Raw genomic sequence first — 20,224 nt, forward strand, 5'->3', positions numbered from 1 at the left:
AGCAACATCCTCATCCCATTAATGAATAAAGGGGAAAAAAAAGAGGAACATAGAACAGGTTGAGTGAGTGTGCATAAACTTGACAGATAGAATGTGATGTGGGAAAATTTGAGGTTCTGTACTTTGACATGATGAATAGAAGAGCTGAATGGAGCAAGGCTGCAGAAAGCTGCAGCACAGAGGGATTTGTGGGTCCTTGTCCATGAATCATAAAAAGGCAGCATCCAAGTTCACTGTGTCATGGGGAAAGCAAATGGGATGTTGGCCTTTTTCTTCAAAGGTAATAGAGTATAAAAGTATCAGAGATAATGGGAACTGCAGATGCTGGAGATTCCAAGATAATAAAATGTGAGGCTGGATGAACACAGCAGGCCAAGCAGCATCTCAGGAGCACAAAAGCTGACGTTTCGGGCCTAGACCCTTCATCTGATGAAGGGTCTAGGCCCGAAACGTCAGCTTTTGTGCTCCTGAGATGCTGCTTGGCCTGCTGTGTTCATCCAGCCTCACGTTTTATTATCTCAGAGTATAAAAGTAGGCAGGCTTTGCTAAAACTATACAAGGCACTTAGTCAAACCGCATCTGGAATACTGAGAGTAATTCTGATCCCCTTATCCCAGGAAAGATAGACTGGCATTGGAGGCAATCCAGAGAATGTTCATGCTGATTCCTGTTACAGAAGGATTTTCTTAGGAGGAGAGGTTAATTAGATTGTGCACTCATCGGGATCAGGAGTGTGAGAGGTGACCTTATTGAAATATATTCACATAATACTCTTTGAGGGCTCACTGAGAAGTCGTTGCCCCCGTCAGAGGCTAGTCAATCGGTGAAATTCTTAACCAGAGATGATTGTCAAGGCTGGGCCATTAAGTGTATTCCAGACAGAGGGACAGATTTTAAATCAGTAAGGAAATTGAGAGTCATGAGGCAAAAGTAGGAAAATGGAGTGGAGAATTATCAGATCAGCTCGAATCTTATTGAATCGTGCAATAGACTCGATGGGCTGAACGGCCTACTTCTGTTCCTATGTCTAATTGTGCCTTCTGTTAGACTGCTGTATGGTTATTGGTGTCATGACTCGATTCAGAAGAGCACATTGATAATCCAGCACGCCTACTCCACAAATGGGCGGCACGGTGGCTCAGCAGTTAGCACTGCTGCCTCACAGTGCCAGGGACCCGGGTTCAATTCCATCCTCAGGTGACAGCCTGTGTGGAGTTTGTACGTTCCCCCTGTATCTGTGTGGGCTTCGTCCAGGTGCTGTGGTTTCCTCCCATAGTCAAAAGATGTGCAGGCTGGGTGGATTGGCCATTCTAAATTGCCTGTACTGTCCATGGATGTGTAGATTAGGTGGGTTATGTCTGGTTTAGATGTTCAAATGGAGTGGATATATTTCCATGAAGAAGGATCATGGACTTGTTGAGCTGAAGAGCCTGTTGCCACACTGTTGGGAATCAATTCTATCTGAAATATTTAATTACTTAATTAAACCACCAAGATGATCAAAATGTATGATAGAATATATCCAGGATAAAAATTATCACATCAGTTTTGTGGTTAACAGGAAAATAACTACTTATTATGAAAAACAAACTTATTATCACATGACGACAAAAATGGATTTCTCATTATTTTGCAACTTTGGTTTTAAGCAGAATCCTTTTAAAACCCCAAAGCGCATACATTCATTCACAAATACGACAAATAAATACACAGTTTAACATAAAAAAAGTGGTTAGAAAGCATAGAAAGGAGAAAACAAATTGTAGACCAGGAACCCAGGCCACGGGCGTGGGATAAGTTGTTTCTCAGTGATTTTTTTTTACAGTAAAACAATGTAGACTGCAGAATGATGATCAATCTTCAGTTCAGTGGTTGGGTCTTTTCTTGCATTAGGACTCTTTCTTAGTATTGTGTAGGTAGGACTGAAGCTAGCCTAGAATGACATGAATAAGCAATGATGAAAGGTGGGTGCATAGTTGTACAGTAAAAATATATTCCAAGACACGAGTGGAAGAGAAGGTATGGATCATCGTTGGTACTGAGAGAAGACTCCTCAATAAAACTCACCATCTCCTCAACTTTATAAATCATATACTGTGTCAAACTCATAGGAGTGGATATATTTCCATGAAGAAGGATCATGGAAACATGCTTGAAAGGTTTTGCTTTCCATTTGAACAGGTGCAGTTCCAATTCGTTCTCCTCACAGACACACTGTACTCCCCTCTACCACCTGATCTCATGCCTCCTGATGCTGTGAAGGACAGGGAGAAGCGCCCATTCCCACGCACCATTGTGGCTGTGGAAGTCCAAGACCAGAAGAATGGAGCAACTCACTACTGGACACTGGAGAAACTCAGGTACGAAGAAGTAAGAAATATCACAGAGCCATTGTTACTTGGTGAGTAAGGCTAAACAAGGGATGGTCTGCGCAGAGAGAGATGCAGTAATTTTTTTTCATTATTCAGCACCCATGAGACCAGGAGTGTGCCACTTGATCAAATATTCCATCTAATCAGGAGGTCAACATAATCAATATGGAAACACACATGAAGTAATAGATACGTAATGCAGGGGGCCTTCTCCCTCAGATTCTTAACTGACTGCTCAGACATCCTGGTAGATTATGGTATTTGAGGAGAAATTGTCCCAGAATTTAATCAACTGTCAATATTTTGCATGGCTATTCAATTGAATAACAAATATATTTACCTTGAAATAAATAAATGAAAAAACTATCATAATTTGACAGAATGATACAGTAAACCTTGCAGTATTTGAGGTGGATCTTTTTTACCGTTTATTGAAGGCACCGGTTAAGATAAAATTTGCAGTATCAGGTAAATAAACACACGTGCATCAAATGCTGGACTGGCATAATCTGTATATTTGTGCAAATGGATCACCATTCGACTTGAAAAGTTGCTTTGCTTTATATAGAGTACATAGCAAATTAAACAATGCTCCACTTTTTGAGCAGAGCTTCCTCAGCATGGATCAAAGAATAGAATCAATACGTTTGCTTATATTTATGGCATTGTTCAAACTTCTGGAGAGAAACTGTTTAAAAGTATGGGAGCACAGGCTGTGGACATCAATGGCTGGACCAGTATTTATTGCTCATCCCAAACTGCCCTTAAGAAAGTGGTGCTGAACTATCTCTGAAGTACGGTACAGCCATGGTGCTCTGCCTGTGAAAGATCCAGCTGCTCCCAAAGTTTAAAATATGTCCCTCGAAGAGCTTTTATGAGTTAAAGTTACCTGTTTGTATTTCATGCATTCACAATTCATCCAAGAATTCTGTTTAAAAGCAACCACTTGTCGACTGGGTACTTTCAAGAAAAGACTTCTGCTTAGAAGATAGATGACCATGAAGTCCCTGGTGTTTCACATTTGTTTTGAATCATGACTGATCTTTGTCTCAACTCCAAACTCCCAATCTCTGAGCTGAGGGCTTCCCAGGCACAAGCCTCAAAACCAGCTTCTTGGTATGAATGCCTCTTGGATGAAGTCAACATAAATTGAGTGTTCACTTCAAGTTTATTTGATTCGAGTTCAGGCTCAAGTCCAATTCCTCTTGATTGTTTGCATTTCTGGAAGTCTCCAGGCTGAGTAAAGGAGGCAAAGAGTTCCCTCCCTCAGGGCATTGCAGGTCAACCTACAGCAAATGGACTGCAGTGAAGCTGGACAGCAGCTCACTACCACTATCTCAAAGACAACCAGCGATAACTGGGCAATAACTGCTGGTCAGCCAGCAGTGGGGACACCCCATGAGCGAATAAACACATTTGATATAGTCGTTCTTCAGAGCCTTTCCCTCATTTTTGAGACCTAGGAAGTTAGCATTTTCCTGAGCAGAGGGCAGAGGAATATCAGCACCCATAACATATTTGGGTAGTCCAATCATATGCTGAATTTTGAAAAAAAAATTATTATTCATTCATGAGATGCGGTGTGTTGTTAGCTAGATCAGCACATGTTGCCTATTCTGAATTGCTTTGGAACTGAATGGCTTGCTGAACCACTTCCGTTTACCACACTGCTGTGGGACTGAACAGACATTGGTCAAGCCAGGTCAAGATGGCAGATTCCCTTCCCTAGAGGACGTTGGTGGACCAAACAGTCTTTCAAAACAATCAACTCTGGTCAGCAAATCACCATTATGCCAACTTTTAATTCCATTTTTTGAAATCAGATTCAATTTTCATCATCTGCCACGGTGGGATTAGAATCCATTCTCCTGAACATTAAAATCTGGGCTCTGTGTCACTAATCTAGTGACATTCTATGCTGCTGCCTCCCCTAAAAGTGGCATCTCCTCTTTAAGCAGCAATGTATTCCACATTATTTATTGGCTCATTGCATAATTGGCCCCTTTCAAGGTATTCACCTTTCTACTATTTGCATTAATCTCCAGTTATCGCCCTTAAAATCTAATTGACTATCTTGGCCTCCCTAAAATGTTAGTTGGCAGACTGGCGCCTCATGGCTCCCTGCCACCTTTGGCAGAATTCCGACAGTCTTTGCTACAATGATTGTTTAGTCGCCCCCCACCACCCCCCCCCCCCCCCATGACCTGTGTGAACAGCAAGGCATGTGGATCCTACAAAACTGCGTTTGCCGTTCCCACCTGAGCGGTACTTTATCTGCTTGTGCACAGTGGCTAGATAGGATCTGGTTATAATTGTGTTGGATTCCTACTTCCTGCAGGCAGAGACTGGACCTGATGCGGGAGATGTATGATCGTGCCGCTGAAGTGCCTTCCAGTGTGGTTGATGACTGTGACAACGTTATGACGGGCGGGGATCCATTTTATGATCGCTTCCCATGGTTCCGGTTGGTCGGAAGGTAAGAGCATAACGAATTCCTTTCCTGCAGATTTTTCATCCAAAATTGAAACATTGTAAAGTTCGATAGGGATGAGCAGTGAAACCAGTCAGAAATTATGATTCATCTGAATTTGGAAAACAAAATCCAAATTGTATTGATTCCAATTTTGATTGATTTGAACTGAAAATCGGTATTCATCATTTCATTCTAGTAGCATGGAAGAGCCAGAGGTGTCAAATTTCAATGTTTACTAATTGGCACAGTGCCCTGATTTCTCTCCTTCCAGCAGACTACATTAATGCAATTCAGATTTGGGTTTTCTGCCTATCTGTGAATGGACACTGCTCATTCCTAGCATTGTCTCCATGGAAGTAGCAACAGGAGGGTGAGAGAGTGTGGTTGTCCTCTCTGGAGTCCGAAGCTGTTTTCACCTGAATGATGCTGAGGTATTCTCTACAGTCCAGCCTGCAGTAATGGTCTTCTGCATAGACTAGGGGTGCTTTGCGAATCCAATTGTAGCCATTCAATCATCAGTGACACCAAACTCAGCTCAGCATCAGGATGTACACAGCAGTTACCATCGCCTTGCCAATAGTTGCCCAGCTGAGAAGGCACACAGGTCAATCACATTCTTTGAGATTGGATGGGACTCATAGTGAGCGCATGCCATGCATGTATAATTCCCTGCACATTCCTATTACTTGTCCTCTCATTGCGCTGAATTCTTATTTATTGTCCATAGCTAACCTGAGAAAGTGATGGGGATTTTCTTTTTGAACCACATGCAGTTCGTGCAATGATGTGAATTAGGGTGTTGCAGGATATTGATCCAGTGACAGGTGGAGGCAGGGTAACATGTTTAGTCTATTCTGGAGTTTAGGCAATACTCACAACAAGAACATGATACTCAAATATATTCCTTTGTTCCTACAGAACCTTGGTTCCTCCTTTATTCAACCATTCTTTTCACTTTATCTACTCATGCTAGCGACAGTGGTTTTGTTGACCTGCCGATCTACACTTGTCATAGGAATGGCTACAGCCATTTCACCTTATCAACCAAGCTTGTTCCACCCGGCCAGGACTATGACAACCAATCAAACTAGTAATAGCATCTGTGGAGAGTAAGAGGGTGTGGACAGAGGTTAGCTCACTGTCTTGTAGGCTCATAACCCTTTGCCCACATTTCAGAGGTAGAGCAACTGTATCTGTAGATCTCACCGAGCAGCACTTATAATGAAAATCACTTTTTTTTTCCATCTGAAGTTCTTTCTCTACTATTGAACAGAAGTGCTAATCAGTTTGTATTTGTACACACTGTTAGCAGGTAACCACGGCTGATACCTTACACAATCTAAGAGCATGCCACATTTTCAGAGAGGCCGACTTTCAGATAAGACAATAAACTAAGGCTCCATTTGCCCTCTAAAGTGGACATAAAGTATTTCATTTTAATATTCAAACAAAGAAGTGGACTCTTCCTACCATTTATCTTTCAACCAGCACAAACAAAATAGAACAAAGTTGATCTCTCAATAAACTGCTACTTGTTTTACATGTGGTCAGTTTTTTTTTTGAAATGCTCTTTACAAATACGAATCCTTCTGCTTTTTCCCTTCCCCCTGTAATTCTTTCTCCCCCTCTCAATCCTTCCCTTCGCAACATCTTTTCCTTTTCAACTCACATACTTTCAGTTGGTTCTATCCCAATACCTCACACTCACCAATGTTCACTTTCACTCTGACAATTGTCCCTTCCTCTGAACCATCTTCCCATCTTGTCTCATGTATTTCTTTGCTGATCTAATTGCATCTTTTACAAATTATTTTTAAAAAGCTAGGTTTTGCAGCTGGGTGAAGACTGAGCTTTTCAATACTGTGCTCAATTTGCAACACTCTTACGTTTGAAAAAAGAGCTGAATCAACTCACCAAGTATAGTTTGTACCTTGCGAGGGACGAGTACTAGAGAAATTTGGTGTTGTGTCCCTGATCTAGGAGGGACTGACAGTACTGCGATCTGGCCCGAGAAGAAGCCTACGCTCATGAGGCTGCGTCTGCACAAAAGAGTAGGTTCCGGTGATTTTCCCCTGCAACTCTGGCCCTTTTAATGCATGATAGATACAGAACTATAGCCCAGCCTCTACTCCAGCTGTAAACTAGGGCAAAATGTACAACCGGGAGAGGCACGGGAGACTTTGTCTGTTTCAGAGTTGGATCTAAGGCTCACTCAGAAAGTGAATACAGTGGGATCCCAGTATCTAACTTGGGAGCACAAATGATCACAGCAATAATATGGCCCTGACCTAGTGCAGGACAAAAGCACAGTGAGTCCAAACATGGGTTCAGGCAAGGAGAGCACAGGGGATTGAGGTCCCTAACGAGAGAAGAAAGGGAATGTGGGCTGGAGCTCCCTTCTGTGAAACAAGAAGAGAGTGTGGTGAGGAATCAGGCTGTAATCTAGAACAGGAAGGGTTTGAGTTGGGGACTGGGGCCCAAAACTCTAATGATTGAATCCAGAGGCTGACTATTGCAGAGAGGCTGGACTGTAAGAGAGATTCTCAATCAAAGGGATGTCACAATATCACATTTGTCAGAAATGTTTCTTTAGCTGTGTCCTTGCTTTTTAAGCAGAGAAAGATTTGGAAAATGTTACAAAAAAACAACTCCCTGGTTTATTAAATCTGACTTACGTAGAATGCGAGTGAGGTTTCATTTTACTCTGGCAGGTTAATAACCATGAGGACGACAAGACTTAAAGCTTGATAATGCAGTACACAATCTGTGTATTATTATGCAACTGGCCAATAATATCAGCTGAATCAGTGTGACACCACAATCGCAATCATTGAGTGAATGAGATCTGTCAAGGTGGGCTGCAACCTAACTCCATGTACTCTCTTAATACTTCCAAAAGAAAACTCTTGTCAGTCATAGCGTTACAATTAATATTATCAATTTCTGTTTTTGGAAGAGAACTGTATACTTGCATCATCCTTCCTGTTTAGAAGAATCCCCTAATTTTGTACGTAAGAGTTTTACCTATAATTTCTTGAATAAAGTCCTAAGCCCTCAAAAACAATGAAAATTCTTTACCTCTATTGACTCTTACTGTTCTCTTTCAATATCTTGAAACCTTTGAAAACGCAATCTCTAACTTTCTAAATTCCAGAGAATGCAAGCCCGAGTTTTCCATCTGTCTGTGTAATCTGTCCCTTGGAGCCAAGGTATGAGAATGAGGAAACATTTCTCCCTCCAAGGTCAATACATTTTTCCCCCCGCGGGGTGTGATACCAATACTGCTTATGGGACCCCAGGTGTAGTCTAACAAATTGTTGGCTGCATAATGTAACATCCTGTCTTGGAGTCCTCTAAATTTAAGGCTGATATTCCATTGACCTACACAATTATTTTCTGTATTTGTTTATGACATTTTAGCACTCCATACATCTCAAATCTCATTGGATCTCCATCCATTCAGAATGTACACTGTTCTATACCTTTTTGGTCTAAAATGAATGATATCACATTCCTACATTTCTGTGTAATTTTACGCACACATCTGAATTGTTTGTAATGATACCACTATCTTTTTGGTATCTATAAATTTGGATATGTAACTTTCTAGACCATCACTCACTGAATAGGGTGTATGACTGAGACACCAAACCTGGTCCTTGCAGATTACCACTATTAATGCCGTTAATTAGTTTAATGTCCCAGCTCTTAGCCCTTTGCCATTCAACCAATTTCTTGACCAAGTCAAAAATTATTCTTCAATCCCGTGGGCTTTACTCAGCTAATGATTTCTAACTTGATAAAATGCTTCTAGAAGACCATGTAAATAACACACATCGATGTTCCCTTGTCCCCTGCTTCAGTCACCTCTTCAAAAATGTCACTAGGCATGACATACCATTTACAAAAACCTAAGCTGGCTCTCCCTGAGCGGTCAGTTGAAAACTCTGTGTTCACTCACATTATACTTCTCAATATATTTGAGTAATTTACCAACAACAGGTGTAAGGCTGACATATCTAAACTCGCGTGTCCCTCCTCCTACCTTTCTTCAATAGTGAATTGATGTGTAATTTTCCAATTTAAAGAAATGACTCTTGTTTCAAGACATCTTGACAAGCATATAATTAGGACATCTACAATGTTCGCACCTAATCCCTTTAAAACCCAAAAATGAAAGCCATCTGGCTCTGATAATTTGCCACTCCATATGGGGAAGTCGTGGCACAGCGGTAATGTCACTACCCCAGTAACCCAGCGCCACAAGATAATTTTCTGGGGAGATTGGTTCAAATCCTGCCATAGCAGATGGTGAAAATAGATATCAATTAAATTCTGGAGTTCAAGGAAAAAGTGTTTGTCTAATGGAGACCATATCATCACAGTCAATTGTTGTAAAATACCAACTGTTTCACTAGGCCCCTTCAATCAATAGTGATAGTAGACCCACAGCAATCTAATTGTCTCCTAACTACTCTCTGGGCTGTTAGGGAAGTGTAATGAATGTTGGCTTAGCCAAAAAGGCCCACTTCCCATTTTTTTTTGTTATTAATATTTTGCATATGTTAATTTTAGTGAGACCTTATCCCTTATTTAGCATTGGTTCCCTTGAGACTTCTTAGCATGCTAACTTCTACTGTAAGTACTGACGCAAAGTAATTATTCAATGTGACTGTAATTCTCTTATTTTTATGATGCACATTACTGCAATTTTCCATGCTCCTGTCACCTTGTTTCCATAATAGAATTGTTACAATTTATTGTGGTGATTTGAAACCTGCTGCTAGTTATCTTTCCCATTTTACTTTTCGTAGCGTTTACTAATCTGTCATTTTTTTTACTGTTGTTGATCCTACCAACTGAAACCATTGCTTTTTTTTTGCATTTCTGTGTGCTTTTGTATTCAGTTTGATGATGCCTCTTACATTTTTAACCCTCTATGGCTTTCTTTTTAAATAGCTGAGCTCATGTCCTTGGGGCGTACAGACTATCTTATGTATGATGTTAATTTTTTGTTTTAGAAATATTTTCCATTTTGCCCATTGTTAGACTTTCTGTGGACAGCATCTACCTCAGTGAATTATTGTCAACCTTACCCAAACCTAGAATCATGAATAACTGTGTCATGTTCCTTTCTTTTAAAAACTAAATTGAATTCTACTAGATGGCATTAACAAAACCTGCGTCATTGTTTATGACTACGTCTGATACGGCATTCCCATTGTTGACTCAAGGACATATTACCACAGGCACCTGCTCTGAACATAATTAAGAGGGTCAATACCTTTCTGACCCATGTTAGTTTGCTTGTTTCAATCTATATGAATGTTAATGCCCCTTTTCTTTCATTACTATGTTTTGCTAAATCTCTGCATTTATGAAATCTATCACTGCACAACTGTTCTTCTTGGTCTATACACTTCTTCTGTGGCAGCCTTAAATTTTGTAAATCTTAGAAAATTTTTCGAAATTTATTAAATCTTCACTACCTCTTATCCCATCCTCCCTTATTATTGAAATGATTTTCACTTTAATTACTCAGTCTAGAACTTCCCAATGCGCATTTTCCCAATCTTCTCTTCTGATTTGTTTTGTTTACTTAACTGCCCTGACTATCTTATGGCTACATCTCAGTCATGATTATCATAGATAAATTTAATGTCCTCCACTGAGGCAAGACTGGAAGATGGGATCAGATTGGAGGGTGTGAGGTGTGACCTGCTGAACATTTTTGTTTTTATCTCTGGCAATCTATTGACTCACACTTTGGTCAGTATCCTGAGTATGTAGCCAATATTTAAGTTTTCCAGTAACTTTTCCTGCCCATGCCACAATTTTCACTTACCTTCAGTTAGTAAACCCTTAAGAATATATGCTACTTGAGTATTCATTCTCAGCAATTGACCTTTGGATGTGATAACTTTTATGTATTGTGTAATAACTGCTTCCGTTCTGCAATTTATCCTAAAATCTGCTAAATCCTGATCCTTAAGACCTTTATCACAATGCACATCAGCACTTGATGTGCAAGATGCCTTGTTGTTTTTTGTCAGCTGGTCAGAGTCTGAACTTTTGTAACTAATTGTGATAGATTGTAAGAAATGAAGTAGAACAATTAAAGTCTTACCTTCATAACTGTTAAGCCTGTATTTGAAAAGATGAACTGATTCCTTTGTGTACCCTACTCCTCCATTCGTTTCAACAAAGGCTAAATTTTTTAAAAAAGGTGATATTGCCTGTATATTTTTTGTGCCTGTACATAGCTCAGTATTAGAAACAAGTCAGCCAAGTTCCTTAAGTAACAAATAAAGAACTAGTTCATTTGCAAGCAAAACTTGATCAAGATGTTAAATTAACAAAATGTTCAAATTTAAAAATCTACACTATCATCCTCCTTGATAATAACTAAGCCTCTAAGTCTGAAACGAAAAAGAAACTGCAGAAAACTAGCTTCGGGGTATTTTAGTCAAGTAAGCATTGAATTCCAGAAAAATAATTATTTACAAATTGTCCAAATGTTGATCTGTAGCCAAAGCCACTTTGCCATCATGCTGTTGTCTCTGGAGCGTCCTCCTGGATCAGTTATAGCTGGTTGAAGTCACTTTTCAGGAGACATTTGTCTAGATTTTGAATTCTATTTTTATGAACCCTATGCTTATGATGGTGAAATATTCCGGTCGGCTTACTACAATCAAAAATTGATGAGGGCTTTCAGCGAAATAAAAGAGGCTAAAGCTGTTGCTCTTACGTCAAGTTATCTCAGCGTCCCTATGTTCAAAGCGGTATCATTTTTTTCACCAGCAGACTTGATTATGTGACATATCCGAAAAAGTTACAGACTTTTTCTTTCCATTTAGCTTGTTCCTTAAAAATGCAACATTGTTGTTGCTGTAGTCAGTGCCTTTTGCTTTGCAAAATGTTCTTACCAAAAAATCCAAGACAAAGATATGAGTCCAGTCAGTGATATTCCAAATGAACATTTTGGATAATACATTCTCATAATACAAGCCATTGCCTTACCAGGGTTTTATATTGCCTACGACCTTTTATGTGATACGTAAAATCTCCTGAATTAAATGTTGCTGGAAATGGACTTACACAATGAGCAGGAGTTTTCTGAATTCTCTCTCAATCTTGATGAAAAGCCCTTGCATTCAAAATTGTATGAACATTGGTGTAATTGTAGTGCCTTTTAGAGCAGGAGGACTGTTGCACAACATACAGAGCAATTTTGACTTTCCCCCTCAACTACCTGATGAGGATAATACCTTCGAACCATCTAAAATGAATTATTTGCATGAACTGCTTAGACCATACTCCAGTGCTTGTTATTATAGGTTTCACATTTCTCATTAGCCTCTTTCATATAATCTTCATAAACCGTACCTGATTCTTTCAGCATGACTTTGATAAAGAGAGTAAGCCGTGGGCCATGTGATTCTCAGTTAACATTTTTTTCTCTATGAATCTTAGTATCTGAAATCATTAATACTTACCTAACACTGATGAGTAACATGTTATTTTTAGAGAAGATACAATAATCTCCTAACTGAGTTGACTGTAGATCCACTGACTTTATAAATGTCTTATTGTTCTCTGACACATTTCATTTGAACCTTTTACATAAAAGGTTTCATCAGCTGTGTAGAAACCTCACTCATGATTGCATCAGTACTGAAAATACCTTTGTTCTGGTCCAGTTTACAGGAGGGCTCCAGTTTTCTTAGTGGCCTCAATGTTTTGTCATCACTAAGATTAAACCAAGTAATTCATTTGTATTTCTTAACCTTGCATTGAACTTCACTACTTGATGAATCAACATAACAGTGCTATCTAGTGTAGCACAGTTAAAGAAGTCCAAACTAACGCATTCACCACAAGACTAAAAAATTTGTTTTGTTTGGGTTTGTTACTTTCTCCATCCTCTTCTTCATAATTCTCTTCATGTGTCATCTTGCCTCACTGAATAATAATGCTTCAAGCCATAACGGACACATTTAGAAGTACATAAGGACCAGGAGCAGGAGTAGGCCATCTGGCTTTTTGAGCCTGCTCCGCCATTTAATAAGATCATAGCTGATCTTTTCATGGTTTCAGTTCCACTTACCCACCCTTTCACCATAACCCTTACTTCCTTTACTATTCAAAAACTTACCTATCCTAGCCTTAAAAACATTCAATGAGAAAGCCTCAACTATTTCACTGGGCAGGGAAATTCACTGATTCACAACCCTTTGGGTGAAGAAGTTCCTCCTCAATTCAATTCAAAATCTGCTTCCATTAATTTTGAGGCTGCACCCTCTTGTTCTAGTTTCACCCACCAAGTTCCTTTAGCTATCCCTGGGATTATAGAACATAGAACTGTACAGCACAGGAATGAGCCCTTCAGCCCACAATGTTATGCTGAACATGATGCCAAATTAAATTAATCCTTTCTGCCAGCCCTTGGTCCTTGTCCCCCCAATCCGTGCATATTCGCGTGCTTATCTAAAAGTCACTTAAATGCCCCAATGTATCTGTCTTAACATTGTCCCTGGCAGCACATTCCAGACTCCTACCACGTTCTGTGTAAAAAAAAAACTTGACCCTGACACCACCTCTGATTTTCCCTCTCTTACCTTAAATGCGTGGCCCCAGTAATAAATTAATTTATCAATTCTTACTGTTAAAATTCTGCCTCTTGCTATAATAACCAAATTTGTTTAGGGTGCTTTCATCCCCATTCTGATCATCTTCAAACTTTCCATTGTATTTACAAGTGCAATCCAGTATCTTTATCATTATGAAATTTGGCAATCATTGAATCTTCTTTGTGCCGTGTGGAATGTCCCATTTGTTTCACAGAGGCCAAAGAAAATGACCACTTTCCCAGCTTTTCAAAAGCAGCAAACATTGAATCTAACAATGTCCCCTTCCCAAAGAACCAAACACCAGTTAGAACTGTGGCTTGTCCATAAAGGATATCTTAGCTCATCTAGCCATTCCAATGATCAACAAAAAAAATTAAGAACTGAAAGATGCAGGAACAGCATCTCATAATTCGCTTGGGAACCCTGCAGCCCAAGGGTATCACTGTGGACTTCACAAGCTTCAAAATCTCTGCTCCCCGACCACATCCCAAAACCAACCCAGTTCGTCCTCACCTCCCTAACCTGTCCTTCCTCCCACCTATCCCCTCCTCCCACCTCAAGCCCCACCGCCATCTCCTACCCACTAACCTCATCCACCTCCTTGACCTGCCCATGCTCCCTGGACGGACCTATCCCCTCCTTAACTCCGCACCTGCATTCACCTTTAGTCCCACCTCTTTGACCTGTCTGTCTCCTCTCACCCTATCTTCTCCTCTATCCATCCTCTATTCGCCTCCCCCATCTCCCTACTTATTTCAGAATCCCCTTCCACTCCCCCATTTCTGAAGAAAGGCCTCGACCCGAAGCGTCAAACTTTCCTGCTCCTCTGATGCTGCTCGGCCGGTTGTGTTCATCCAGCTTCATGCCGTGTTATCTAAGAACTGCAGATGCCGGAAATCTGAAACCAGAACAGAAATTGCTAGAGCGATTCATCAGGCCTGGCAGCATCTGTAGAGAGAAAGCAGAGTTAACATTTTAGATCCGGTGACCCTTCTTCAGAACAGATTGTAGCTATATATATATATATAAGTGGAGAGGGGTAAATGATAGCTGGAGCCCTGAGACAGAGAGAGAGAATGGCATTTGGGCAGACAAATGGATGGACAATGGTGAGCTGGGAAGAAAGAAAATTTGCTAATGAGGACCATTGGTGGGTGAAAATGAGTTGACTATGATGAAAACATTCCATGTGATGCCAAGACCAGGGGTGTGAGGGAATCGAAATGAATAATTTTAGGACCTGAACACTCCATTCCATGTCCTTTACCCACCCCACACCTCTGGCCTTGTTATGACATGGGCTGCTTTCATCACAACCTGCTTGTATTCACCTACTCATGGTCCCTATTACCAGTCTTTATGTCTGGCTCACCATCATCTGTTTCTTTGTCTGCTCAATTGTCATTCTTTCTCTCTCTGGGCTCCACTTCCTCCTATTGTTTACACCTTTATGCCTCCCCACCTCCTGTCTTCAGTACATATACCATCATTCCCTAGCTACCATCAGTTCTAAAAGAAGACTCACTGGACCCAAATGTTGACTACACTGTCTCTCCACAAGACCTGCTGAGTTTCTCCAGCAAGTTGTCAGTTTAAATGCTGATAATGATTGAGGATAGCCAAAATGCTTTTTGCTAATCCTTCAGTATAATCCGCTAATGTCCATGAAATTATTCTTCCGTTAAATAACTGCCTGTTCAAACATCCAGTCAAGCATCATATGCTTTTGACAAAGTACCTTTCCTCTAAATTTCATCCAATGACTCATTACTATCCATTTTCATCACTGCCCAACCAATGGACATCCAGCTTGCAAAATACTTGCCCCATGATTTTCCTGTTTCACAGAATCAAAACGTCGAGCCATACTTTGCTCTTCTTCGGCTAAGATAGAATCCAGTTGCATCCATAGTTCCACTTTGTTCTTCCACTAGGCACATACTTGAAACTCTGTAAAGATCAAAGGTTAATCATTTCCCACCAATTAATATTTGCTTGCTGATATTTTCCTCAATGACTTCTAGATTGAAGTTTTCAGTCAGATTTTTTATATATATAGTTTTCTGCTTTCATTTTCAGACAATCATGCTTTGCTACAATGTTCTACTCCAGAAAGCCAGTTGGCGAAGGATAGAACTGAAACCAATCTATATATACTTTCTATGCATTTATTTACACAGTCACATGTTATAACAAGCAACCAAAAGGTACGGGTGCAAGCCCCGAAGGTGTGTCATAATGCATCTTAAATATGTAAGAAATATTTATGGTGAAAAATATCCCACCCCTTAAACTAGCAACCAGAGTGTCTATCAGTCTGTATCTATTTACAGGGGCACAAGCGAACGCCCAGTTAATGCTTACCAACTGCATAGAACTAAACACAATTAATAAAGACCATGTTGTCTAACCTGTACTAATCACTCCCATGCTCCACACCCTGCAGTGATCATTTCCCATGTGCACACTATACAAGTCACCTGCTATACCGTATCTTCTGTCATACCCGTTTTTTGTCTGATCTGGGAAGGACACCTTTGTGTGATATGCAATATTTGGATAAATGGGTCAATTGTCCGTGTCACATAGGATTAAGGCCTTCTTAGTCAGATAAAGAGACATTCCCTTCTAATAAAAGAGAGTGAGATCAATGCATAGTAAATATGGTTAATGAAGATTGAGTGTAGAGAATGATTGTCATATTGTGATATCCCTGATAAATGTTGAGTACTGTTTTCAAGATTTATTGCAACGTGCTGTTACACTTTCTGTACAATTCACTCGAAAATGTTGAATTTTGAAAGTTTCCTTGTGAACTTGCATTCTGGGCATCCACTTCACCTATCAATCCATGTGCCTGCTGATTCTATTTGCATTGACAAATGCAGGCAGCCTGGGCTGAAACTATGCATCTAACAAATTGTCAACCAAGTTAAGTTCAGTTGAGTTCAGAACAGTGGGACCCAAAAGGGCTTGCTGATTAGTGGTGGTGCTTTAGTCTTCTAAACAGCTTCATACACCTCCCATCTTAAAGACCAATACCAAATGAACATCCACTCCTGAATTTGCTATTATTTTCCTGTGTTTTAGAAATGATATTGAGGGAGTTGAGAATTGTTCTGTGGGTGAGATCTTCAGTGCCTAATTTACAATCCCTGGATCTAGTCTTTGGCTGATTTCCCTTAATTCCTCTGACTGCTTACACGAGCAAAAATCATTCACTGTTCACATTTTTAAAAATCTTACATTAGTTGAATGGTAGGTGTATCGTGTCACACCACAGATGCTGGATTGTTCATCTCGCCCTTTCCTCTGCCAGTTACTGATTAAAAAGAATGAGAGAGGAGATAAGCAGAATATTTTAGGGAGCAAGATGTTTTGTTCTGGAATACACTGCCTGAGGATGGTGGAAGCAGATTATTTCTAAAATTTTAAAAATAAATTGGATATACACTTGCAAATGGGATAAAAATATTTTGTAGTGTTTTAGGAAGGATCAGAAGAGGTAGATTAGTTGGCTCACTCTTCCAAAGACCAAGTACAAGCACAATTGACTGAATAGCCTCTGTCCACACTGAATGATTCTATGTAACTTATTGCAAGTGCTAACAGCAGCAGCATGCCCCTGTGACTGTCCAGTGATGTGGATGCCAAGTGCAAGCTTTGCTGTATGAAATACTCTGATAGGGCAATCAATTTGATTGGCGTGCTCCAAAACCAAGTGTGAGATCCATGAGGTCAGCAAGAGATGGGTCAGAAGTGATCAGGAGACAGTGGCAAATACCCAGGTGAAGCCAGTAATTATTTTGTTATATGCCAGTGATACTACCCGCAGTGGAAAGCTTTAATGCTGCCGTGAAGCGGAGATCAGTATCCCACCATTGGCAGTTCAGCACTGAGATCACTTTATACCATCATTTGTTCACCCGGTTTTAATTTTTGCAGTCATGTCATATTTTACTGCAGTTTCCCAGCTATCTTTATTTTAGGAAACCTATGTCAGCTTTTTCCCACTGCGTGAAGCAATTGGATAGGTCTTTTCTCAGTTGGATCTTGCCCTTTTCTGTCTATTGCCAGCCTGACAAGAATTCCTTGTATATACAGATAGTTAGTAGGAAACAACTTCTGCCCCAAACTTACTGACTTCAGATTATAGCATGGGCAACTTGCGCAGACTCTTGACTTCAAACCTCAATCAGAGAGTTTCCTACAGCTTGGTGGAATGATGAGTTTTTTTTTAACATGTCTTTGTCTTGTACTAACCCTAGTTCCCCTGTCTCTGGCTGTACTAGTTCTCCCCTTTTCAACACTTGCATGACTGAGCGCATGGCTGATCTCACCCCCTCCCCCACCTTCTCGAACCCTGACTCTGACATCACTGAGCTCGCAGATGAGCACCATGATGATGATGATGAGGAGGAGGAGGAGGAGGAGGTGGTGGAGGAGGAGGAGGAGGAGGAGGAGGAGGAGGAGGAGGAGGAGCTGGACGATGAAACCTTTCTGGATGATCCCTTTTCTGACCTGGGGGGAGACGAAGGGTACCAGATCCACCATGATGGCCAGGACCCGTTTTACGACCGCTCACCCTGGTTCAGTTTAGTGGGAAGGTTGGTGAGGTCTCTAGAGCACGATGGGAAGGGACTAGCTCTTTCACGCCGAGAATGGTGCCTTCAATGGCAAACAGTCATGAAGCAACTTACGGGGCAGGGACCACTAACTATTGGCAACTGGAATTGCCATTCGGAAACCAAATGTCTCAAGCTGAAGGCTTGGCCCCAGGGCAACTGGTTCACACTGAGGGAGGCCTCATTCATGCTATGATCTGGAATATGCTGGACCAAAAAGCTATAGAAATTAAATTACATTTCTCCAAAATATATTCAGAAGAGCCAATTGTTATACATTACTGATATTATGTCTATGGAATGCCAAAATCAAGCAGATAGAGTGGAATCCTACTGTATGCAACAGAATGATGAAAAGAAAGCACTGATTATATCTTGAACCTCATACCAATAGTTATACTAAGAATAATTATAAGAGAACTTCAATGGATGGCTAAATATCCACATTCATACATTGATTGTGTACAGGAACTATATGAGCTACTAAATTTCAGAAGTCCCATATTTGACTGCAGTCTGTATTTGTCTGTGAGCCTCCCAAACAGAGATACCCGCGAATGGATTTCCTTCTGCAGAGTGAAAGTTAAGTGAGCGCCACCATTCTACACTTCTGACAAGTAATGGTTGGCTACTGTCCTGTTGAGCAAAGATAGATTGAGCTGTCTGGAAAAGAAACGTACCCTGTTACAAAATAAGTTGTTTCCACTCTCTGCCTATTCTAAAATCGAACGGCAAGTGAGAAATGAGTTATGTGGCAGCTCATCTCACAACCTCAGCCATTATGTTCAGCAACTTATAAACTCAGTAATAGGTAGCATCAGATAAATCTTAATTAACTATGCTTGGAATGGTAAGACGTGGCCTCCCAAATCTGACCAAACTGGAAAGCAGTGAATAAAATAAATTTATTCTCCAATCTGGAAAATCACGTTAAACAAGAAAATCTCTATGGCCTTGCTTCCTTGTTCACATGATGGCTGCACGTGTATGGATTCCATTGTATCTTTTAAGAAGAGATCACTTTCTCAGTGGGTTCCAGATGGCGAATGACAGGACACTGCAGTGAAACCTGCATTAATGCAGAGGTTTTTGTCCCTCCCTTGCTAAACTGGCTTTAAGAACAATGCTCCTTTCCTTCAAAAATGTCTCTTGCCTTCTACTCGTAAAATGTTGATGATCTACACTTGATAAAATATCTTCACCTTCTGAAAAGCAACCACCTCCTCTGTCAATGTTTAATGTAAGAGTTCTGAGACACTGCAGCAACACAAAATGACAACTTATTGATGTCCTTTATTTTAGTTTAATAACTAGTTCATCAAGGATCTAATAAATGTTTTAAATTGGACAGCATGGATTTTGAAGAGTAAGGGAGATAATCAAAAGGAAGGTCATAAAGATTGTTTATATAGCTTTTCAACCCCGTGAGCAAATGAATGAGCAGAATTAATTCAGACTAGTAAAGAGAAGGGCTAAAGTAACACAGGTTTGGGCTTGGCTAGGACATAGGGCGAAGATAAATGTACTGAGATAAGTTGAGATGACACTTTTGGATTCAGCATGTTAAGTGCAACTTTGTACAAGGTCAAACTGTGGGCAGTATATTTTGAAGGAAGTTTAAGCTTTCTGGAGTTGAGATTGGGAAACCAGCAAAGAAAGCCTTAGTGAGATAATTTCACAACTGTAGAAGTGAGATGAAGTTGGGCACAGGGCGTAAAGAAACAGTCTTGGAGATGGATTGAAAAGAGGTTTTGAAGTTCAGACCAGAGTTCAATTTAACACCAAGATGCAACTTGACTGCACCAAAGCAAGTATCAGGGAACTAAATGAAGCCAATATGATTAGCATGGATAAGGTAAATTCAAGACCCCATTAAAGATGTTCGCTTTGGCTCAGTAGTGATCTCACCTCCCTCTGAGTCAGAAGGCTGTGCAGTCAGATAAAACTGCATTGCAGTATTCAGAAAATGTTGTCTGTTCCACACTTCTCTGGATCGTTGATCTGCTCCATTTAGCACTGAGTCCTCACCGCTCTCTAGTGTGTTGGTCAGTCTTAGGCAACTTTTTATCATTCTGTTGAGAAGGATTCTGATGGTTCAATCTTTTTGAAATCCCCACTGAATAG

General features: G+C 40.4%; 1 protein-coding gene across 27 annotated transcripts in view; it reads left to right on the forward strand.

Moving 5' to 3' along the window:
* kif1aa (kinesin family member 1Aa) overlaps positions 1–20,224 on the forward strand; it is a 259,928-nt gene that overhangs the window by 157,852 nt on the left and 81,852 nt on the right. For 11 of the 27 annotated variants that reach the window (XM_048541723.2, XM_048541724.2, XM_048541725.2 and 8 more), the window contains 2 exons: positions 2,182–2,360; positions 4,711–4,848. In XM_048541723.2, the coding sequence (XP_048397680.1) occupies positions 2,182–2,360; positions 4,711–4,848 (317 nt within the window). Of the gene's footprint in view, positions 1–2,181; positions 2,361–4,710; positions 4,849–17,743; positions 18,083–20,224 lie in introns of all 27 variants that reach the window. The other 16 variants (XM_059650980.1, XM_048541717.2, XM_059650983.1 and 13 more) reach the window with 2 other exon arrangements.

This window comes from Stegostoma tigrinum, chromosome 14 (assembly GCF_030684315.1).
Source record: "Stegostoma tigrinum isolate sSteTig4 chromosome 14, sSteTig4.hap1, whole genome shotgun sequence".
Lineage (NCBI taxonomy): Eukaryota > Metazoa > Chordata > Chondrichthyes > Orectolobiformes > Stegostomatidae > Stegostoma > Stegostoma tigrinum.